The following is a 25,519-nucleotide window of genomic DNA, read 5'->3' as shown; positions in this document are numbered from 1 at the left end:
GAGTTAACTCCGAACTCAGGATCCAGTTCCACAGTTGTGAGTTAGAGATAACTCCGAACTCAGGATCCAGTTCCACAGTTGTAAGTTAGAGATAACTCTGAACTCAGGATCCAGTTCTACTGTTGTGAGTCAGAGTTAACGTCGAACTCAGGATGATCCAGTTCTACAAAGTTGGAGTTAACTGTGAGTTATATATCAACCCACCTCAAGAACTGATAAAAAATCTATCCATCAGAAGCAAATTAATCAATTTTCAATTCAACACGTACCTTAAATTAAATAACAGCGTCCATTTTCAAATCAATTTACGTTTTTAGTTAATTTGATGAAATTCAACGATATCAAAATGCGAATTCCAATCGCAAATTAAATCTTATTCGATTAAGTTATCAAGTAATCGGACAGAATTCGTCCATTAATTCGAAAATGGACTAATGTTTATTTTTAAGTACGCCTAGCACGTTTTGAGAACTGCTGTCTTGTATTGTGTATTGCACGTTTTGAGAACTGCTGTTTTGTGTAACACGTTCTGAGTACTCTCTCGTTGTCGAGAGTTTGTGGTTCCACGCAACCCACAAATATTTCTCTAATTACTGATATAATTAATATCTCGAACTCCGGGCGGAAATTATTGCGGTTGATTCTTGCCACGAATCTGAGTCCGGAAATAACCGTTAAATGTTTTACAAATAAAATCGCTACTTATAAAATCGGTGTATCTCAGTAACCACGAAGGGAAGAGTTATATCTTTATTCGTTCGATTTATCATAAGATACAGGGCCTGGTTCTACGGTTCTGGACCCGGGTCTAAACCTAGCCTGACCCGACAGTTAAACAAAAATTACGTCTTTTATTCCGCCCCGGAACCAAAATCATTGTCGACCCTTACCGTAACTCGTCCAAAAACATCTCCCTCGCTTGTCCATTTCTAACCCTAGCAGGACTCGAACCTACAGCTACCAGCGTGTCAGCCGACCAGCCTAACCACTAGACCATAGACCAATAGTGATTAGCCGAGTTTGTGAATTTGTCTGGTCAGTGCGTGGTGCCTGGTGACCAATCAGGTGTGGTGAAAATTCGCTAATTATTCTCACTAACCGCTAATGCCACAGATGAATATCAGAAGCCCCAGCCGAAGCATACATTCACCTCCAGCCTGAGACCATCCAAGTTCTTTATATAGTCAACTTGAGACTAGTCTAAACTCATATTAGTTCAGTTAATCTAACAACTTAGTGAAACCAGTCTGAGCTCATTTTGTTTCTAAAACCGATCTAACAACTTAAGACCAGTCTAAGCTCATTTTGGTTCTACAAAAACTAACAAGACCAGTCTAACCTAGTCTAACCAAATCTTACAACTTAAGACCAGTCTAAGCTCATTTTGTTTGTATAACCAATCTAACAACTTAAGACCAGTCTAAAATCATTTTGTTTCTATAAACAATCTAACAACACTTCTGAAGTCACGACTGCACAACGTGACCCCAGGTGTCGTCTGCCATGACGTCATACTTTCGGAATTTTTACACCGAATAAAATAAACTATTTAAACGAATCGATTTATAACGACAGTAATAGTTTGCGTGACCTCATCACACAGTATGTGAGTAATCCCAAAAACAAACAGGTATATTATCTCTGCACCTATGTTTAAAACTCATTCAATAAGCGGGCCGGGGTTGACGATTATTATTTATTTGTATATAAATGACCGTGGAATAGTGAAAACCGCGAGGAATTCCAGATATTTTTGTCGCCGACCACAGAGATATGAAATATTATAATGACTTGTTTTTGTGCGCGCGTCAATAGCGACCACGATTCAAACAATAGACAGTGACAGCGTGGTCGGGGTCGGCGGTGAGCGCCACCGCAAAATTGACTCCAAGCGAAACAAAGGTGAAATATTTACAACCGAAAAATTTCCTATATTCGTTGATAGCAATCGTAGGTTGTGACCACATGAAACAGACATGCCGCGCCATTACTGTTATCACTAGAACAGATCGGAGTTCTGGGTGTCTGGATCTATATAGGGGATACTTTCAGGGGACAGGAACCCCCCATAAATGATAATGATAATAAATAATGAAATGTGATAACAATATATTTTCTTGTAAAGGTCTTAAGTCTAAGTCATGACTATGCAACCGGCCCCTGGGTTAAAGTTGATACCAGTCTATAAAACCGGCCCAGGGGCTTAACATTCAGCGTTTTGAAAACTGCAAGTTGAAAATTAATCATTAATGTAGGTGCTTGTAGAACAAAATTCTTAAAGCTTGTCTCGTCATTTTCTGTCAGGACAAAGGTTTTCAAAACCTGCTTCAAAATTGATGCTGATCCCCTCTATGGAAATATTACATCATTTCCGGTGGTAGAACCGATTTCCGGTGCATTTCTCTAGAAATATCTGACCCCGATGGCAGAACCCTGATTGTGTCTATTGACACGGTTGATTTATCTGAGGAATGTCCTTCTTTCTTCTGGACTCTGCATTTCCTCTTTCCTAACATTTCAATAGGAAACTACTCCACATCTCCACCGAGCCGCGTTATAAATATAGTTTCGCGTGCAAGAATTTCTGAAGTAGTTTTCACGAATGCAAATAAACAGAAAGAAAGAACAAAGTTCGAATATTCAACACTATAACAGCAGAAATGAAGTGGGGTTTTTCTTTAAGTAGTTTCACTCGTGCTTGAAACCACGCGCAGATACGTGCGCTGAAAAACATGTAATAACATGTATCCTCGACATGAATATGAAAACACAAAATAAACTATGAATATGACTAGAAACCGCTATGTACAAATTTAAAAACGATACGCCTCTAATTCGAAACATATGATATAAATAAAAGCAACTGACGTTTTGAACTCACAATATAGAGATCATCGTCCGGGGCTACTTACACAGTCGTGACTTAAGTCTAAAAGTGGTCAAACTTTGAGCAATCCAGACCTAATATACTTTACTGTAGGGGCTTTAGGTGATAAGATATGGGAGGTCCAGCTACCAGCGGGGCCCTCCTCTGTAAACTGTTAAATCTCAGGCCTCAGAGGAAACTCGCAGCCGTCAATGAAAACCACAAATATTTCACTGTACACACGAAGCGTACCGGATTAACGGATTAAAAGATTAAACCTCATTTAACTCAATAGGGGAGTGGTACGTTGTACTATAATAACGTTTCATTTTGAACTTTTTGATTTCATTTCAGAAGATCAAAATAAAAGCCGATAATTTCGCAACACACGCAGCACACGCAGCGCTACACGCGAAATGGGTCATCAGGGTTCACAGTAAACCTGAATACTCGTATAAGGAGTGGTCGTTGGTTCATTCTCTGTTGGTTGTCGGTGTCCGCGAGCGCGGTCACCGTCACGGACAATTTACCGAAGAAATTCCTGAGATTTTAATGATTAAAGAATATTCGAGGTTCACGACGACGACGGCATTCTACATTCTGGTGGACAGTCAGAGATTCGTTCAGTCTCGAGTGTGCGGCGTGGAATAGAAGGCAGAAATAATCTGTGGCTTTATTAATTAGTTCGAACACTGAGCTGAAGTCTAGCACTTTGAGTCACTCACTCTCTTGGATATACTTAAAGACTCCAGCACTTTGAGTCACTATCTGGGAGATACTTAAAAACTCCAGCACTTTGAATCACTATCTGGGAGATACTTAAAGACTCTAGCACTTTGAGACACTCTCTTAGGACATACTTAATGACTCCAGCGTGAAGAGTCACTATCTGGTACATACGATAAGACTCCAGAACCCAGAGTCACTGGTTTAAAGACTCCAGCACTCAGAGTCACTCTCTGGGATTCACTCTCTTAGGACATACTTAATGACTCCAGCGTGAAAAGTCACTATCTGGTACATACTTCAAGACTCTAGAACTCAGAGTCACTATCAGGGAAAGACTCCAGCACTCAGAGTCACAATCTGGGACATTATAACTTGAAGACTCCGGTGCCTCTGTGTGAGACAGCTGAGATGGGCACCATGTGCGCCGATGTCATTATTAGACACACTTCCGGCGATACGGGCCGTAAACCTTCGCAATTATTGAACCTCACATTACCGGCTGCTATAAACAACAACACGGCGATATCAACAACAGCTACGACGCAAAAACCGACCGCCTTACTGGAACCGATTGACGAAAATCGTCTGCGAATTCTAGAGCGATTTCATCGTCCACGAATCGTGTCCGTACCGAAAATAAAAACGCGGCCAATGTTATCATCAGACTCGCTTGCCGCGGGTCACCGGGACTCGACCAACAGAGCGGAACGGCAACGGAATAAGTTACGTAAAGTCGGAGCGTTCCGTCTGTCGAGGAGAACTTGTAGTGACGTCACGTGTACCTGTTCTTCTCAAACAGACGATACTACGGAATCTAGAGACGGTGAAGGTCAAAGCGGACCCGACGTGTCCGCTATCATTACGTCATCATCGGCGGTGACCATGACGACGGAAGATACGGCCTCCACGGGGAGATCCGCCATAGCAACGGAGACAGTCACCAGGGCGGTAGCGCGGCAACGCGAGCTTAGAAACGGCACACACGAGAAAAACTTCGCAAAAACTGATTACAGTGAAATACAGAACAGTAATTCGGAACTCTTTTCGGCGGAAAGTACCGAAGGTTCGACGGAAATAGACGAGCTTGAGCTGCAGCAGAAGATACCGAGGGTATACGGTTTCGCGTCGCCGCCATCTTTATACAGATTATCGTTGGAGAGATCGTTAGAGCTGATAAACAGCGGAATAACGTCTGAAGAGTTGAAAATGAGATACGAAGATTTTCTGATGCTATTGAGTGAAATACGCGAGGAAAATGAACAAGACGCAAGACCGAAAAAATCAGCAGCGAAAATTATTATTGATACTAAAACCGGTAAGTGTCATTCCTCCCCTCTATCCCCTCTCTTTTCCCTCTCTCCCCTCTCTCCTCTCTCTCCTCTCTCTCTGTCCCTCTCTTCTCTCTCTCCTCTCTGTCCTTGTCTCTCTCCCCTCACTCTCCTTTTCCTCTCTCTCCCCTCTTCCCCTCCTCTCTCTCCCTCTCTTCTCTCTAACCTCTCTCTCCTCTATCTCCCCTCTCTCTCTCTCTGCCTCTCTCCTTTTCCTCTCCCTCTCTCTCCTCTCTGTCCCTCTCTCCTCTCTCTGCCTCTCTCTCTCTCAAAATTCTATGAGTCCTGCGCCAGGTTTCACGAAAAATTTAACCTCAAATTTTTGGTGTAATTGCCATTGGTTACTTCATGTTTTCAATGAGGACAACAATTCAAACTTAACCGTTTTAAGACTTAAACTTTTTCGTGAAACTGGACCCAGTTCTGTTTTTTTAACTCAGATACAAATACGTAGGTTGCATGAACGTGGCCAGGATTTTCAAGGGCAGGTCCAAATCAAGCCACGAAAAGGGCAAAAGCCACTTGGAAAAATATCAGGGTTTTTTGGCCACGAGCATGGCGAATAACGTTTTAACTATTGCTTGAAAGAATGTCATTTTTTCAAGCAATCTCCACGTATTGAACGTGTGTGTTTGAAGTTTGTACTGCTATCCTACAACAATTGACCGCCAAATGTCACTTTGAAATCATGTCAAGAATTTTCCGGAATATTTCAAACATATTTCACTAACTTTAAACTCGATAAAACGAAGGTTTATGTTTACGGTACATGAATTAAATTAATGTTGACAGTAAAATAAAACTTTAATATGAATTGAATTGAAATAATGATCGCGCGTTGTTGAATTGAGGTCGGTCAAGTGTGAGAAGAATCGATTGTTTGAATTTAATTAAAATCGAAAGGGAAAAAATAGATTCATGTTTAACTGGTATAAATACAGACTTGTAGAAACCTGTAGAAAGTCAACAGCTTGCCACCACTGCTTCACGATTCGATCTACAGACACTTCCAGAAAAGATGTCTGCCTCCATAAATCCCCCTATGACATCATCACATTGTCTACTAGTGATTTGATCTATAGACACTTGTAGTGTCTGCCTTCATAAATCCCCCTATGACATCATCAAATTGTCTATTAGTGATTAGATCTATAGACACTTCTAGAAAAGATGGCTGCCTCCATAAATCCCCCTATGACATCATCAAATTGTCTACTAGTGATTTGATCTATAGACCCTACTAGTGTCTGCCTTCATAAATCCCCCTATGACATCATCAAATTGTCTACTAGTGATTTGATCTATAGACACTTCCAGAAAAGATGTCTGCCTCCATAAATCCCCCTATGACATCATCAAGTTGTCTACTAGTGATTTGATCTATAGGCACTTCTAGTGTCTGCCTTCATAAATCCCCCTATGACATCATCAAATTGTCTTTTAGTGATTAGATCTATAGACACTTCTAGAAAATAAGTCTGCCTCTATACACCCTCTATGACATCATCAAAGATCTGAAAAGGTACTTCTAGAAAATAAGTCCGTCTCCCATAGATCCCCCTATGACATCATAATATTATCTTTAATCTGTTCATAAAAGACATCATAATAAATCTGACTTGTTTATAAAAGATGGTTCATATAAAAATGCGGTTCTGTTACCCGTTATAAACTGATGCCGCTATTTTTACTGCTACTATTTCTAGTTTTTTTCTATAGTTTATTTACGGTTACTACTCCTAGAGTAACGTTTAACCGATTACTACTCCTAGAGTTGTAACAAACAGCGTTTAACCGATTATAACAAGTAATAGCGGAGTATAAATAAATCCTGCTGATCGTTATCTTCGATCGCGCACTGACTTTCATCGTCGATTCAGGAACCGCCAGATTTTTATTTCTGGTCTCGAAAAACATTATAATTCGAGTTAAATGTCGCACAAAAAGCCACGACTTTTATTGAAATGTCAGAACTTTTTAGGGAAGCCTTATCGAGCAGCGCCAACCCGTCTGATGCCGACGGGTTGGCGGGTGGGAAAGATGCGGGAAGATAGAAACCCTTCAAAATATTTTTATCGCGATGCGTCGTCGCTTGATGTTCGCCCCCTCCCTTCACCCCACCCCCTCCCTTTTCCATTCCCTCTTATCATTCCAAGGCTATAGTTCGGTGTTTGCTCTCTGTAACCCCCAAGGGTAGATATAGGAGGGTGACCGGGTGGACTAGTCCAAACCCCTTCAAAATTCGAATGTTCCTTCTAAAAAGTCTGGCAAGGACAACGAATAAATCCAAATAGGTCGTAAAAATGAAAATAAAAAGCAACCCAGAGCAAAAAGCAACACTAATATTTCGGTGGGAGGGCCACCAGAAGCCCACATCAAATATCGTCCTTGCAGCCCTCACATTTTCAAAAAAAAATCTGCCCTTTTCAAATTAAGTGCCCATTCCTATCTCCAGGTACTCTCCTATATAAGATTCCTATAGAAGATTCCTATAAACCCGCCCTAACCATCCCGGGAGTGAATCAGACCCCAGTAGCACAGCTCCCTGGGAAGGTGTCTTTAAATCAGTTCATTCACATTTTTTTAAGGTTTATAGTGTTATAGATTAACCGATTAACTGCGGAATTTGGCTCGAGAATTCAACATGCGTAAAGAGCGATCTCAACGCAATTTCGATAACTGTGAAATCTTCTCCTGGAATTGTTCACCGGGGAATTCTAGATGGAACCTTAGTGTCAGTGATAAAATACTTTTCTGAAATTTCGATTGGCAATAAAACCAATCCTACTTTAAATCGAAACCGCTAAAACCGGGTCTCGTATCGAACAGACGCGAGCAACAAACTATTATGCTATATTCATTCCCGCGCCGTTATCTGTTCTCAGGTATGTCAAGTGTTTAATGGCTGCTTGCCAGGGTAAGTTCTCGTAGTAGAACTCCACGTGTACCCGAGCTGATGGGACCTCGGAAAATTCCGTTATGTTGCAATTCTTGAATAAAACAGATAACAATCCCTCGTGGAATTCAACCGCAATAACTTCTGCGTTACTTTCCGAAAAACGTTACCGATCGGGTTTTTTTTCTCTAAATATTGAAAATATTTTCCTGGTTTACAAAACAATGGAATATCAGTGATACAGACCACAGCCAACAGACGGGTAGCCTGGATAATTCTATATCACAGGCTAGTCAGTTCAAACCTAACCAAAATGGCCAATTTCTTGCCAGCGGTTTAGATTAAAACGGCAAAAAGTATACATTTATTACATTTCATAGCTCATCGGAGCCACCCTTCATTTGAACAGTCAAAATTACGTTTGCCTTTTTTGATAAATAGCTGAAGGCTCTTTAATAAAATCTACCGCTTCCTTTAAACAAGAAATTCTGATATCTGTACTTCGATTTCCGATTTCGAAATCATCGCAATTGACTTGGACAAACTGAGACGTCAGGTATAAACGGCAGTGTCCGAGCGAGGGATAGTACAATACGTCAGGTAGTTAGAGAAAGATTTTGTCTAAAAGTTAGTTAAAAATCTGAGTTGGCGAAGTTTATCAATCAAACAGATTAGGATAAGAGCGACGATAATACCGATTGCAAGAGAATCCCATTTGGCGTTTAAGTAAAACAACCAAAAAGATAAAAAGCGAAAATAATTTCTTTTTCAACGAGTATAAAATCTCTTCGCTTGACGCGTGTACGTTTTATGAGCGAAACAAAACAATTCTTTAAAAGTTTCAGGGTTTTTCTGTTTTTCGCGATCATTAACGGACGTCGAGCGATATTAATAACGTGCGGGTGGAAATTTTCTCGGTCGAAAATAGAATTCACCGAATTCTCTATTATTCTCTATTTATGGCCGAACAAAAACAGGAAGCAAACATTGGTTTGATTGATACAGCGATAAAACTATTTATCGTTTATAAAATCCGGCATGAAAGTCGTTATTGTATAATGACTCACTGCTCGTTTAAACTACTTAATTACACTGCAGATCAGGCTAGGAAACTATCATCAATGGTTTTAAAAAGAATTCAGTTCTGGACTCAGTTTCACAGTTTAGGACCAAGATCCACAGTTCTGTGACCCAGTTCCACAGTTCTGTACCCAGTTCCACAGTTCTGTGACCCAGTTCCACAGTTCTGTATCCAGTTCCACAGTCCTGAACCCAGTTCCACAGTTCTCGCCCCAGTTCCACAGTTCTGGACTCAGTTCCACATTTTTATGACTCAGTTTTACAGTTCTTGACAGTTTATTTCAAATTCAGCCATTTTCGAAACATGTTTTGAAAATGGCTCTCAGAATTGAGTCTCAACGTCACTACTTTCTTAGTCTTTTAAAAACGGCTCGCAAGAATTGAATCTAAACGTCAATTTTCTCGTAGGATTTCTCCACAGAAGTTCAAAAGCCGAAACGGCCACGATGTTAATCACTTCAATAAAGTTTTTGAATTTCGGAATTTTGTTTTGTCACCACCGATTGCGCTTTACACGGAGGTCGTTGATTGTCTAAATAGTAAATATTAGCACACGTCACGTGTTCCGCGATATGTCCCACACCTTGTGCTATGCAATGGTTCTAAGTACCTTCAATAGCGTATTAATATCGCATCATCGATAATATTTAAAACAAATAGTTTTATGGCGTTGAGGAATTTTAATAGCGGATGACAGCGCTGTCGGCGCGCGCGATCGCTGTGTCATCAATGGAGGTGAAAGAGCGGGTTGTTATCAAACAAAGGCTAGCAGTCAGTCAGTACTGTGTCACTCAGGCCGCGATCTCCTACATTCCGATCCCATATATACATACATTTATGGAACTTTTTGATTAAGTGCAATTACACGCGTCGTACTAGTGCGCATGCGCCGCGTGTCAAGACGACAATCGGTTTTCCGGAACTTGCCGATTAGTCACGATAAAGGGAATTTCCGATTGGGGTAAAAATAAACGCGTGTGTGTATCGGTATAAATAAACGGGGCTGCAGTGCGAACAATTAATAGTTACTACTGCTGCATGCAGCCAGACACATCACCCGGAGGTGACAATAATTACTGCATTGCACGGTCAAAGTCGGATTTTTCTGAGAGTTGTTTGTTTTAAAAAAACTGCGAGATATTTCTTTTCAACTGGTTTCAAAGGTGAGCAAACGCTTAAATCTTCTTATTGTTATGAAGAGTTTTTAAATTTCTGATAAGGATGGATGAGCAAGAGGGTTGCAGTTGTTGGTCAAAAGTTTGTGCAAGATAACTGGCGGATAAATTCAATATATAGAAACCATGTAGTTTTAGTTGCTACGATGTTAACTATCGACTGGTTAACGTTTTACAGGTTTTGACCAACTGAAGTTTGCAACTTAACGGAACTTAAACGTAATCATTATTTATGCGGATTACAGAGTAATTCAGGATAACTTAAAAAGTTTCTTATGTAATCGATGTAATACCGGATATTTCTGTTTCTGTTTTCGAGTCGTTTGAATTACGATTATTAATACACTTTACAAACGAATTAAATAGAATTCTAAATTAACGCATTGATCTAACGATGTTAATTCTGCTGATATTGATCGTCAGTGTTATAGCTGTTTCTATCATGATGAGGCCAATGATGATTTGTTCCGTTCGACTGTTGGAAATAGTTCTTTTCTAAACGTTTAATTAGGGTTAAACAGCAAACTTTCAACTTCGTGAATTTTTAGTATTCAATTGCGTCATTCATCTTCAGTAGAGCGGACTTCAAAGTTATCGAAGGAAATATAAAATCTAACTTTCTAATGAATCTAAACAGTAACCATTTGGAGACAGCTGTGATTAACTATATAGGTTCAAATACGGCTAATGATTGATTCTGTTAAACATGAGAAAAAACACCTGTTTTAGATAAATAAATCACTGATGTGAATATTATCAACTATAATATCAATCATATTCAAACCAGGAAACTGTCATCAACTATTCCAATCAATTCAATTCATTCCCAAGAAAACATGATATAGTAAGCGCTTTATGTTTCATGTTGGAGAAAATTATCTACAAAAATGAACGAAGTGAAAGATTAGAAAGCTTTCTTATCTTAATTGTAATTATCTAGACCACGATTTGACATTCTATTCGTGCTACGAATTCCGATCCGCGAAATTCCAGCCCCCTCCAAAACGATAGCAACTCCAAAATCGATTTTCTAACTCAAGTTTATCATTAATCGAAAATATTTAATCGTCTTTGTTGCGAAAGTGGCCTCCAGGTGTACGGGAGGTTCGTATCTAAGAGGTCAGATAAGTAACTAACCTTGTTTAATGACACTGCGGAACTTTCGTGCTAGAAACGGCGACACCCCCGCAGCCACCACCCACACGCAGACATTTCCTGTCTAAATTGCTATCTGCATATACAATAACCATTCAGAACGTTTAGAAACGATATCGATATTCAATATATTATCGAATGACTTAATTTATAATTTAATGGACTAATCAATTTTAATGGTATCGGAACCGACACATGGCCCGAGAATATATCAGTCTGCATTTTGAATCGTTCGTGACAAACCGTCATCATTGTTGTATAAATAATCTGATCGTTTTAGCGCTGCCATTGGTTACTGTGAATCCCTTGTCAAATAAGTGGCTATAAAATCATTTCCGGTCCGTAGTTTATGTATCAGAATTAGTCGTATCGATAATGATAGCTATACGATATGCGAACAGAGTTGTCTGAAACACTTTACCAGAGCCACCGCCCTTCACCACCTCTTAAAAACCATCGATATCCAACGGTGTAAACCGGGGGCCAGTTGCTCAAAGGTCGCGCAAAGATAACTAGTGGATGAATATCCACTGGTCCGCTATCCACTGGTTAACTCTTGTCAACTATCCACTGGTTAACTTTAACCAATTTTTCGGGAAGTGGCCAGTCCACAGTGAGTTGGAATTTGACTGTGTAATGAAAATGAGCTTATCTCAACTCGGAGTTTACTCAAACATGTGGATACGTAACCGTGGAAACGGGTCCTAGATCGCTTCTGGTCAAATTTTAATTTTTCTGACATTTCAAACTTAACGAAGGAACCTTGGGGCTATATATAGATTTTCAAAACATAAACTCAAATGCATCATTTCATTACCGAAATCCCAAATGTTATTTTGGCTGGAGATGCGATATGGTTCCCCGATACTAGAAACCTTTAAACAAATAACCATTAGATATCTATTACAATAATGGATTTCGAAGAGCGGGGCGAAAACGTTTAATCATTTAGTTTCCATGGTGTCCATTGATAACAAGTGGCGAGAGAGCCCCGCTTGTAAATATCGGCTGCAATTGAAGTAGTTTTTTTCGTCAGCGATGATGTGAGAATAGTGTGGATTCTCCTGATATTGAAACACCCGATATTCAAACTGTACAGTGTATTGTAATCGGACCCCGTATTCATATAGAATTTTGTGAATACGGGTCCAATGACATTAGACTTAAACATACGTCAAACCCAATTTCCACAGTTCTTGGTGGGAATTCAACATTGGATCAGAAATCACAGGCCGACTCCGTAGTTGAACCAGTCCAGGTCCGCGAGTTCTATAGCCAATCCTAACAACTTGAGACCAGTCTTTAGATTTAAGAGCAATTTTGGACTTAAGTATGAACCATGGATCCAGTTCCACCTGCACAGTTGACGACTCTGTCGCTGAGTGGATCGTTAAATTCGATTCTTTGGAATCAAAATGAATTCATCTTGAATCCTTCTACCCTAATTCTAGTCTTAACTCATAACTGTGGAACTGGGTCCAGGGCCTTCAGTTCTACTGTGATGTCGGTTGAGCTCCATTTATTTTTCCAATGTTTCACATGTAGGGTCAAATTAGTGACTCATAAGTGGAACTGGGTCCGCCCGTCAGCTCACTATAAATAGGTGTGTCTAATCTGAGCTCCTCAAATAATATTGAAAAATGTTTTAAGTACATCATAAAACCACACGATACAAAATACCTCTAAGAGTGTAAGAATGTTTAAGTATGCTATATCACAAAATTGCACGATATTGTGAGCTATATAAGGCAAGCTATACCGCTATATGAGTGTCTTATCGAAAAATGAAAGTGTATCTCAAAAGCCTACGAAATCATTTGTGAGCTGAGTAAGGCCGAAGAATCGTTAAGAGGAAAGGGGCGGCACGGCTCGGGCGTTCGGTGCTCGAAGGGGCGGATGGCTCCGGTTCTCGGCGCTGGTTGAAACGGGTGCAGCCGCACGGACAGACACGCAGGCGACTCATCGGGTTACCGGTAAAATATGAGTCAATATCATATCAATAGTTCACAGGACACCGACACACCACCGACAAATCGGTGATCAGATAAAAACCTGCAGCCTCAGTCGGAATGAGAAGTACCTGAGTCAGATATGTTTCATTAAGAGCTAATAGGTTACGCAATGTTTCGACGTTTTGTTTTAATGGTCATCTTCAGGAGTACACGTGTATTCAGAGCACAGAGACTAATTAGGAGATAAAACACCTAGTATTCCTGGAGATGAATATCAGGATTTTATGATCGGAACGTTAAGTGAACTACACTAGCTCAAGGAAACATTTCAGACGATCTTTTTTATTCTTAATGTGCAGGGATTTTATAATGCTTACCAATGGTTATAGGGCAGCGAGGAGATAGAGACATTCATTCGTAATCAAAATTGTCGCCTCTGACTGTTTGTTGTTTTTTATCCTAATTAGTTACGGGATAATAATGATTGTAAAATTGCGATCGAAGCAATTATCATAACTGTGCGCGGCGTGCGCCTGCGTGCGCCGTGTGCGTGCTGGATTTATCATTCAGTCTGATGACCTCGCAGGTAATTAAGTTATTTTTTTGTTATCTAAAACACTGAACTTTGTTGTGAATACCTATGAATTCATGCCCTGTTAACAGACACGAGATACTTGGGTTACTCACGCATTTGATTTCATTAGAAAAAGAAATCGGACTTGATTCATTGATCCAAAGGTTTCTTGAATCTCAAGACATGTCTTGATTTGTTAGATTGGTTATAGAACTAAAATAAGCTTAGACTGGTCTAAAGGTGTTAGATTTGGTCAGGCGAGTTAGGACTGGTCTTCAGTTGTTAGATTGGTTATAGAACTAAAATGAGCTTAGACTGGTCTTAAGTTTTTAGATTGTTTATAGAACCAAAATAAGCTTAGACTGGTCTTCAGTTGTTAGATTGGTTATAGAACTAAAATAAACCTAGACTGGTCTTAAGTTTTTAGATTGTTTAATTATAGAACCAAAATGAGCTTAGACTGGTCTTAAAAATATAAGCTATATGACTGCACCATTTTACTGGACATTGTTGTGGGATAAACGATGTTCTATTGAAGAGAGATAAAAAGTGGGTTTGTCTATAATTCGTGAATTATTTATTTCCTGTGTCTCCCGAACTATAAAAGGGCCTATATATATATATATATATATATATATATATATATATATATATATATATATATATATATATATATATATATATATATATATATATATATATATATATATATATATATATATATATATATATATATATATATATATATATATATATATATATATATATATATATATATATATATATATATATATATCGTATGTACGGGTAAACAATATTTGTAGGTCATCACCCGCGACTGTAGAGTTTTCACATCGTTTTATCGCTATCTTAATCTAATTACTGAATCAACAACATCTAAACATTCAACACGGGAAATATGTGGGACTGGTGGATATGTGGAACTGATGGATATCGTGGAACTGATGGGTGGGTGGAATTGAGGCGCATTCAAGGGGAGGTGTAGGGGCGCGCACCACTTAAAATGTCAAGTTACCCCACTGAATATTTACGGGGGAAATGAAAAATATTAAACTGATGCCTAAAAAATTTCAAATTCATAAGTTTGTCTGTTTTTCGAGAAAAAAAAATGCTATTGTTTTTGCGAAGAGCTCTCGAACCGGGTCCTTTTTGAAATTGGATGTGTCCTATTGTGGGAATGCAACCCTTCCTGAATCGGACCCTAGATCCAACCCTGACTGCGTGGGCATTGTTAAACATGCATTATTCGGAACATTCTATCCCAATCTATTTTGTTATCATCATCATATATTCGATAAAATCATTTTATTCAAATTATGTGACCACAAAACGCAGGCGAAAATATGCAAATAGCCGGAAACGCGTGGGGTCACGTGGTTACCTCAACGGCAATCCGGATGCTGGATACAGCTGCAGGGTCGAGTTACATTTCATCCCTTTCATCTTTAAGATGAACTACTATAAAGAGCCGCCTCTGTTTTAGTAACACATTTGGCTCGCGGTCAAAAAACGCGTCTAAAAAACCGCAATAAACTTTCAGCTCAACGTTGTATAAATATATATATATATAAACGGTAAACTCAGCACGGGATCAAATAGAGACTTTTTATACAGAGCGCTTTATGTGGTTCGTTTGTAATATAAGGGTATAATAAAATTTAGCTGGATGGGAAATATAGAAAGTTGAAAATAAGTCTTGAGTTATTATTCAACGCAGTGTTTAACACCAAGATGCGTAAAACGACTTGTATGTAATCTTCGTTATCAGTATATCGTAAACTATAACCCTGGAACTGATATTTAAAACCGTCACACGTCACGTTCAGTCGAAGCCTATAAGAAGGATACATCCGCCATCTTTAAACTGAAAATCTCTGAATCCGTTGCATATTGTTTACGTCCACGGCTAAATGTAGTCTTCGCTCGCCAGGATACCGGATAACGTCCACAGCTAAATAGCCATCGCTCGCCTGGATACCGGACGCCGTCATCGATATACTCATCATTCGTTAATTAATTAATTAATATTGATTAATCATTAATTTATATCAGTGCTATCGCGTTACTGTAGATTAAAAAAGTTATTTCAGACCAGTCGCGCAGTGGTCCTTCATCTCGTTGTCGTCTGGTATTACAATAATTTGAGACCAGTCGTGCAGGGTGGTCCGTCTGGTCTGTTGATCGTATGACGCTGGTCATGCTCGGGTCCAGTTTCATGCGTTCGATAACACTTTGTAACCAAAATTGTGGCTTACTTCTTGTTATCAATGAGGACAAACCTCACCTCAATTTCTAGTTATACGACTAAGTTTAAAGAAATTTGGTCTTATTGCTAAATTGGTTACTTCAAAATTAACAGCAGGACGGTCTCATCAGTGAGACACTAAAGGTCTATTTCAAACAGAAACATTGCTGAACTTAAATATTGATTTCTACTCAAATTTACTGTATTTAAGGATCTCAAAAAGTCTTTTTTCGCAACGTTGAAATATAAGACATTACAGTAGATTTCTCCTACTGGGCACAGCATGTCGGGTCTCAATCGGTGTGAATATAGTAAGAATCGTGAGATTTCTGAGAAAATGTCGTCTGAAATGTCTGAAGACACGATGCCGTTTTTTGGCGTCAGCTGTCGTATAAAACCCGTCGTCATTTTTAATCTCTTACGCGCGCTATAGATCATTTTCACACTTTCCTGACAGCGTGAACATACTTTTCATAATCGATATATAACAAACAATTAAAACCAATCCCTACTGTTTAGACAACATCATCAGACACGCGCGCAAGCTGGCGAGCTGGCAGGCAGGCGCGGTGTGTTAGGGAAGCCTATAGGACCAGCTGTGTGCCACTGACGACTCATGAATGAAATACGATGAACGCTCGTAACTGGAGATAGTTCAATAGGCCGAACACAGTGAATACATCGTTTATTCCAATCGGCACGACCCAGGTTTCATACGACCTATCCTTGCGAGTTTTTGATTTGCAATTTCTCTTAATAATGATTTCATCGATTTTCAAAACGCATCAGTTTGTTCGCAATGACTCTTTCCACAAATAGATCTTTAATCATTTCTTATATCATCTTAAAATTAACTTATTAAGTTCTCATTTATAAACTGCTGAGGTGCGGCCTCCGCGCACCGTAACGTGGCGCCGCCTACTTGATTTTGTAATGCAAATTAGGCGCTGACGTCATGGCAACGTCTCGGAAGGTACGTGGAGTCAAGTTTTGCTGATTCAATGAAAACTAAAGCAACGGAGAAAAACACAGTTTCAAATACTTCACTACGAAACCAGAAATCAAGATGGCAAACGAATAACCGTATTCGTTTGGCCTCGTCGTAAATTGTCAGGTGGTTTTGGATCGGTTCCAAACTACGGCGCGTATTTCATCAGCGTCCGTAATATTGAAAATCGATAAGTGGGTCAAATCGAAAAAAAGAACGTAGTCGATATTATAGTACGGCCTCTCCCTATAAAACTAGTTCCCAGTAAAGCGACCATTTTGGATTTTGTCCAAGTTTCACGAGACGTATCAAAACTGCTCGCGCTTAACAACTGAATTTTAACCCCTTCAAAAAACCAAAAGGTTGGGTTAAGTTTTTCATAATTTTTTTGGCAAAAATGAAAAGTTATCCATTCTAAAATGATTTATTCGGGCAACCGTTCGGCAATTGTTCGGCAATTAAAAAGTGTCATTATTCTTGAGAACTGCTCAGCCCACAAAAGCTCGGTGGCACAGGCCTGGGTGGCAGCTCAATGAATTTTAGCTGAGCGCGTCGGTACCCGGTACATGTTTTTTGAGGTATGAATGAACGAAATGTTTGTACTATTTTGATGTTTATTTTCGGACGGATTTCTGAGAAAGTGTCAAACACTTCAACTGCTTCATAAACGGCTCAATCAGAATCCCACAGACACTGCCGGCTAATCCTGTTATCACTGTCACTAGCCGGCTTATATACTTAACCAATCCGACAGTAATTGCCACCAACCGATAATCCTTTGATCCACGCGTGTCACGTGGTCGAGCCCGAGATTAATTCACCGGCAACGGGTGGCGTGACGTCACCGCCGTCGATGACGTCATCGAGCGTAATCCGACCGCGATCTGCTCTCGAGTAGTGGATCTAACCGTAACGTCGGCGCGTGCGCTATATCACGTAATCCGAACTAGAGAGGACCGAGGTAGAGTACCTGAGATCTCTCGACGTCGCAGCCGCGCATACTCGAGAATAGATCGATACCGACAAGTGAAAGCGGGATATCCCTCTTCACACCGATGACGTCATCCACCCGCGCACTGTTAGTTCGAAAATCGGTTGAACGAAAGTGAATTTTCAAATCTCTTGAAAAAGTTGAAAAGCATAATATTTCTATAGATTGATTGGTATAAAATAGGGATAAACCCTTTTATTTATTTGATTGGTAGATTTCGTATGATTTGATTTGATTTGATTTGATTTGATTGTTTTCCCACCACACGGTCCTGCTGGTAACGGATATTCTTATTGGATCAGACGGAAAAAGTCCCCATGATAATTATAATGATAATTATGATGGTTATATATAATTCTAATAATTATAATTTATCATAATGATAATATAAGAATGATAACCATGATGGATATAATGAATTGGGGGTCTCGAAACTTTCCAAAAGGACTTGTATTGGTTTTATAGGACGTTTTAAACCGCTATCAATAAACGATTCGTAAGGCTCTCCACTTCACCCACTCGCCGGATACAAACTGGACCTAAAACGATATATTTAAAAATCAATAATTCACGTGAAATATAGCGACGGGGAGTTGTTTATAATGTTTTGATGTTGCTAGGTTAAAATCGATTAGCGATTGACGCGCGCATTGTCTCCTCCCCCAGCGCGCATGCGTCATCACTGACACTGCGATATCCAGTATAAATACAGCTGAATATCGCATCGTCTGCCAAACATAAACAACGCTAACATCACCAGCAGACGACAGCTCACAGAAAGAGAGAGAGTTTTATACATCAGGCGATATGTTTGACTACGTGATTCCCAGTAAGTAAATCATAATCTTAATGGAAAATATCGTCATCCATCTGATATTGTTTTAAAAGAATATTAAGATTTTTTTTGGATGATTTTTATTTTATTAATAAATTCATACAAAAAGGGAATATACGAAAGGTGTAGAGAATGTAAGGAAATTAAACGTAAAATAAATTGAAAGATGAAATATTTTGTGATGATACTTATGAATGATCTTACTGAATCTTACGAATCGAACTGTAACTTTAGGGCAGAAATTACTTATTATTTATTCTAACTGAACTAATCGGTGTGAAATGAAGTTTCTGATTTCATTTTCTTGACAATTTTTTCACCCGTTTCACATTCAAAAAGTCATCGTTTAAAAAGTGTCGAAAAGTTGTCATCAGAGTTTTGTTTGTATTGACTAAACGTGTAATTCGATTCAAACGTTTTGGACGGACAAGGTAACCAAACATGGAGAAACTCGATTATTAAAACTAATTCGTTATAGCATATGAAATGGACGCTCTAAGGCATTATTCGCGATAAATGTATCACAGTACGATCTTATCTAGTGTATTGTCGATTGCGGCTACTAGGTGGCGTGTCGGTCGCTCTCTAATCGATCGATATCGGTTTGGTCATTCGACCCGGCGGATCGTGACCGGTGTTTATTTATAGCGATAGCCCGGTTCCGATTGATAAAGGTTAAAAGAACACGCGTCATAGATCAGTCGGCGGGCGGTGTGATAATGAACGGTTTAGGGCGATAATGAAAACGACCGCTCTGTGTGAAGAGGCTATTCTCGGCTACAATAAGTCTAGATAGGGGGTAGGTCATCACTGTCATTGACCAGGATTTAATTAGCGCCACTGATTTCATTAATTAACGTATTCATAATGGGTTGTATAGTGATAACTGGGACTAGTTATAGGAGAAACTTTCATCTGGACACAAGTGAGTACTCAATCATAGTCGCCAGTTCCCTTTTATTACGACATGTTTCGGGACATCCCGAATCGGTTGATGTATTATAGTTACATGTTAGTTGTTGCTTAGATTTGAGAAAAGTCTTAGACCAAGTAAGTTCTATATGCCTAAACTAACAAAACAGTTTCTGGAGCGACTACAATTTAGGTGTCCCTAATGGTAATGTAGCTTATCCAAACCATAACACTATTCTTTAGTAACACTCGCGCGCCACACAGTGGATAGGTGACCTTTAACTGCAGTAGATCTGATATCAATTTCTGAGTATACGCGTATGATTTTAATTTCTGAATGTGTAAACCACATCGCGAATGGAGACAGTATTCGATGTAATTCGATGATTATCCACATGTGTTACGCAAACACTATCTTATATCAGTTCATCGAGTTAATCACTAATAACGACATTTCACTCGTGAAAGTCCACACGCACACACGCACACACGCACTACTGAGACTGGATTTGTCATTTTTCATTAACCAACCAAGAGTTTTAACTCGTCTTTAGAGACGGCGTGTCGGCGTTTTAAAGGGCGGCTCCAAACCTAGCAGAAAGGGCAATTACGCAAACAACGTCGAGAATTGAATTTCGCGTATGAAACGGTTTTCTCCAATTAATGTTGCGAACAAACGACATTAAGAAACGTAAAATTGTGGTTGAGATATTTAACCGCACACACTGTAACAAAGTGAAACCGCTCCTAGGAAAATAGATTTAGGGATTCTAGCATCTTTCTACACCCGCTGGGCGCTACACAAATGACTCTAGGACTCGAGAGAGTCCAGACTTGATTGTATTTCATCTAAAACTTGTTATTCATGCATTTATTTTCTTCTTATATTTTCAGGCCGACGAACAATGAGTCGACAGCTAAACCGCGACGAATGTGATTTAGTCCTCCAGGGGGCGGTAGTGCTCGCCTGCGGAGGCGGAGGACCCTTACATTTCTCAAGGTAAGATTAACGATTGACGACAATTCAAGCTTCCAGTCTCGAAAGTAAATAGATATCGGTTCTTTTTAAGTCACTTTTGATAAGTTAATGTGAAAAAATTCATTTCATACAAATTTAGAAGATTAAAAAAAAAGAAATTTTTCTTTCGATAACCAAAAATATCTTAAGTTATGATATGACTTGATACTTAGGAGAATGGTAACACTAACTCATGGACGTGGGGGAGGGGGGTGATACTAACATTAGAACCAACCTTGATATATTAGAATTTAAAAGATTAAAAACTAAATTCATCCATCAAGATTCGAAAATATCTAAATTAATCTTAAGCTAATCGATGATACCTTAATCGAGAGAGCGCGGCCACGCGTGTCTTAAACGTGGAGAATTAAGATTGGAAATCCACTCTATACAAATTTAAAAGACTAAAAATCTAATCTATTCCATCAAGAATATTAGAAATGGAAACTTTCACTATTTTCCACGACGTATTTCATTGGCTGAATTTGTAAATAGATCATTTAAATTTTGAATCGAGCAAATTGTTCGGCAATTTGGATAAGAAATATCCGTTTCAGCGATACTAGAAAGAGTCCAAAATATTGTGTACTTTACATTTTCGATTTCGATTCTTGATGAACGAATAAATCACGTTCTTGATCTTTTGAATTTCTATGAAATGGGTTATAATCTGATTATGATTAGTGTATGGAGGGAGGGGGAGGGGGCTCTTCTACTGTTAATAGTTTAATGTGATTAATAGTAAGCCTTCAATCTCTAATTCTGAACACCGAAACCGTAGCGAATAGAATCAATTTGTCATCATTATCGATTCCTGTGATGACAATGATTCAGGGAAGATAAATCACCCACACCTTTCTAGCTAAACTAGGATTGATCTTTTAAGGGTTTTGTCGTAGCTCTGTAGCGATTCATATTCCTCATTCGTTGCATTTCGAGAAAAATTGAATCCGAGAAATAATCCGACCGTTAAAAATCCGAGCGTTGTTGTTCCGATATACGCTAGCGACACCTAGTGGATCCTCACTATATACAGGTGGAATCCTCTATTGATATCCTACTGCACACTAGCGACACCTGGTGGATCCTCACTTGCCACAAGTGGAATCACTTTGCCGCAGTAGTTGATGTCCTACTGTACACTAGCAACACCTGGTGGATCCTCACTTGCCACAAGTGGAATCATTTTGCCGCAGTAGTTGATGACCTACTGTACACTAGCGACACCTGGTGGTTACTCTAATACTGATCTGTTGTATATTTGTGTATATTTACAGATTAATTCTAGATGATCTATTCGAGGATGATTACGCGTGTATCGAACCCCCGCAGAGTGTTGGTAATGACGAGTGGATGACGATGATCGCTCTGGTCGGAACTCCGTCTAAAGTACAGAACGAACGCCGCGTCAGCCATACCCGACGTCCGGCCCGTAAAATCAGTCCGTGGGGCAGTCCGAAATCCAGTCCGCGAGTTAGTCCGCGAAATAGCCCGCGCACGAGTCCCGATCGTTTGCGACGGACGTCGCCGTTGAGTCGTAGTCAGGACGATTTACTCAACGGCAGCGAGTCCGGATCGCCGAAACCGAGTTTTTACGAAATCGTCAAACACGTGATGCGCGTGAAGTTCTTATGTAACGGTTTTCCCGACGTGAACCTAGGTGGCGCTGACGACGAGAATCTCGGCCGCACGCCGAACAACGCGGCCCGCAACACATTGCTTTATTTGCAACAACAGTGTAACCTCCGTTCGAGGGACCCTTTAAACTATCCACGATTCGCCAGTTTTAATCAATTCTCGTACATTCTAACCGGTGAACTGGGCGCCGTCAATATGGCTACAGCCCTGTATCTCAGCGCCATCAACGGCGTGTCTATAGTCGACTGCGACGGGGCGGGGCGATCTGTCCCGCTTGTCAATCAAATCACGTACGCCGACAAGTTCTCCGTTTCGCCGACGGCGATCATGTCGCCTCACGCCGGACCTGACTTTCAAAGTATTCCGAGCACTTTACTGGACTTCCCGTGCGGCGCCGAGAAAATGGTCGAGGAGGTGGCCGCGGCCTTGATCTCCGACGAGAACGGACCGTTTTCGCCGTATATCGGTTACGGTACGTACGTGATAACGGGTGAACAGATGGGTGACGTGCCCGTGTTCGGCTCTTATTCGGTCGCGCTCGAAATAGGACAAGCCCTGAACACGTTTCAGGGCGAAGAACGTGCCCAACAGATCAGCGATATCCTCACCGCCCACGGACGCCCGAATAAAATCGCCTTTCACGGACACATCACCGAAAAGGTGCTTCAATCGAGCAATGTCAAGGACACCGGTCACCTGACCGTCACCGATATCAATGACGTCACTTCTAAATTGAAAATGTGGTATAAAAACGAGGTTATTTTAGCGGGAAAACCGCGCGAGAAACCGCTGTTTATGGCGCCCGATTCTATCTGTATCTTACCGGCCGTCGACGAGCCGTTAGACATATCGATGATCCCCGACCCGAGAACGGCCGATAATCCGCTCGAGGTCTACGTCATCGTCGTACAGGCGGACGAGAAAATCAAAACCGATAAAGTGATCAAGAGTTTCGAGAGTATCTACCGCATGTTTAGAGAGCATGATTCGGCGCACGTGTACACCAGTCAGTACGAACCGTGGTTACTAGCAGACGATACGACCAACACTAACGACCACCACGAAAACGATGACGTCATCAATTCGGCGGTGATCGGCACGACGTGTGACGTCACCGGGGTCAGCGATTCGTTCAGTAAAAACTGCCGTATCATGTTGGACAGTTCATTGCAGAAATCCGGCATGATTATAACGGTCCAGGCGGCTACTCCGTTCCCCAATGAGAAACAGGCTTTCTTTACGTGACCAATATGTTAATTCACGTTACCAATTTGTTAATTGGCTATTCTTCACGTGACCAATATGTTAATTCACGTTACCGATATGTTAATTGGCTATCCTTCACGTGACCAATATGTTAATTCACGTTACCAATTTGTTAATTGGCTATCCTTCACGTGACCAATATGTTAATTCACGTTACCAATGTGTCATTGGCTACTCTACACATGGCCAATATGTTAATTGGCTATTCTTCACGTGACCAATATGTTAATTGGCTATTGACCATATAAAGCCCTGTGATCAAAATCAACTTTAAAAAAGAAATTGTGCTATTTAATTGTCTATGATGATACAAAATACTATATATATCTTATATTATATATTTATTTCTTCAGCAAATATTAATTATATATGAATATTAATATTGATGATTATAATTCAAGAAATAATAATAATTTATTATCGTAAATATCGAATTCATTTAGTGTTGTTTCTTGTTGGGTTAAAATGGCAGTCAAGGATGCGTGGAACCGATAAACTAAATCATTCGAAAGAGATGTTCTTCCAACGGATTTACCGGGACACAGCGGATATCACAGTCAGACAACACCAGGAATTCACAAAAAGAAAACATCCCTAACACTTGATCATCGCGCACAATAACCCTAAACCTAACTCGCACGGTAACCCTAACCCTAGCAGGACTCGAACCTGCAACCTCAAGCATGCTAGCAGAGCATGCTAACCACTAGGCCATAGACCTGTCGTGACTGTTGGAGTTTGTAAGTTTGCCTGGTCAGTATGTCGACCGGTGACCAGTCAGGTGTGGTGACTGGCGATCAGTCAGGTGTGGTAACTCGCAATACTCGCTATCACACGGGTCTCCTATCAGACCAAAAATGTTTAAACGGCAATTATTTTCTTCTAGTGGTGACCTGATCTTTCAAGCAATCTCCTAATTACAACAATTTCTAAAGATTCTGTTAGAAAACATAGATTAATCAAATCATGTCCCGTGTGCGAAAACGTGCCTCTGCCACTGCTGCTGCTGCTGCTGCTGCTGCTGCTGCTGCTGCTGCTGCTGCTGCCACCACAGCTGGGTTTTTAATCATGAAATAAGAACCTTGAAACTAATTTAAAAGGTAAATTAATAACGTCTGTTATTAAATTGATTTCAGATGAAATCATCAAAGTTCGTTATCGATTCCGTTATCATGCGTATAGGCGTAATTACATTACCTTTTCAATAGATTGTTTTTCAAATTATTACCAATTTGTTAACACAGGCGTTATTAGTTTAGCTTTCAATAAATCAAATTTCAGATTCTTAAAATCATGATTAAAAAACCCTGCAGCAGCAGCAGCAGCTGCACGTTTTCGAACACGGGACTTGTTAATCTATGTTTTCTTACAGAATCGTTAGAAATTGTTGTAATTAGGAGATTGCTTGAAAGATTAAGTTATCATAAAAAGAAAATAATTGCCGTTTAAACATTATCAGTCGCTGGCGGCTATTGTGAGTCACCTTGACTGGTCACTAGTCACCACACTGACCAGACAAACTTACAAACCTTGTTTTTAAAGAAAAACAAAAAAAAGTATCCCCCGAAGAAAGAGGTGCAACCCCGGGCCCCCCTCCCACGAAACTTGATAGAAATAATGCCATTTGTGAAATGACTTTCTGAACGAAATAGAGAAAAGACATCGATACAAAGATACTGAAAAATCTCGTAAAAATCATTGATTTAAAAGCTTTTTGAAATAAAATTGAATTAGATATATTGACAGACAAGCCGCAGGCTACAGGCTGCAGGGCTAGAGGTGTCGGGTGTTCGGTTGTGATTTGAGGCTTTCACGAAGATTGTTTTAAAGATAACTAGATATAAAGA

At 40.0% G+C, this 25,519-nt stretch overlaps 1 protein-coding gene across 1 annotated transcript; it reads left to right on the top strand.

Annotated features, from left to right (window-relative positions):
• The first annotated feature begins 9,921 nt into the window (after nucleotides 1–9,921).
• Nucleotides 9,922–24,018, top strand: LOC141911785 (uncharacterized). Its single transcript, XM_074802835.1, has 3 exons — nucleotides 9,922–10,062; nucleotides 20,642–20,747; nucleotides 22,046–24,018. The coding sequence occupies exons 2-3, from the start codon at nucleotides 20,653–20,655 to the stop codon at nucleotides 23,649–23,651; spliced, it is 1,701 nt and encodes a 566-aa protein (XP_074658936.1). The 5' UTR covers nucleotides 9,922–10,062; nucleotides 20,642–20,652; the 3' UTR covers nucleotides 23,652–24,018.
• The last annotated feature ends 1,501 nt before the right edge of the window (nucleotides 24,019–25,519 follow it).

Source organism: Tubulanus polymorphus, chromosome 10, assembly GCF_964204645.1.
Source record: "Tubulanus polymorphus chromosome 10, tnTubPoly1.2, whole genome shotgun sequence".
Lineage (NCBI taxonomy): Eukaryota > Metazoa > Nemertea > Palaeonemertea > Tubulaniformes > Tubulanidae > Tubulanus > Tubulanus polymorphus.
This window is presented reverse-complemented; position numbering and strand designations above follow the sequence as displayed.

Coding starts and splice junctions, on each gene's coding strand:
- LOC141911785 (XM_074802835.1), top strand. CDS start 20,653: ATGAGTCGACAGCTAAACCGCGACGAATGTGATTTAGTCCTCCAGGGG. Junction 20,748..22,045: donor GGACCCTTACATTTCTCAAG/GTAAGATTAACG, acceptor GTATATTTACAG/ATTAATTCTAGATGATCTAT.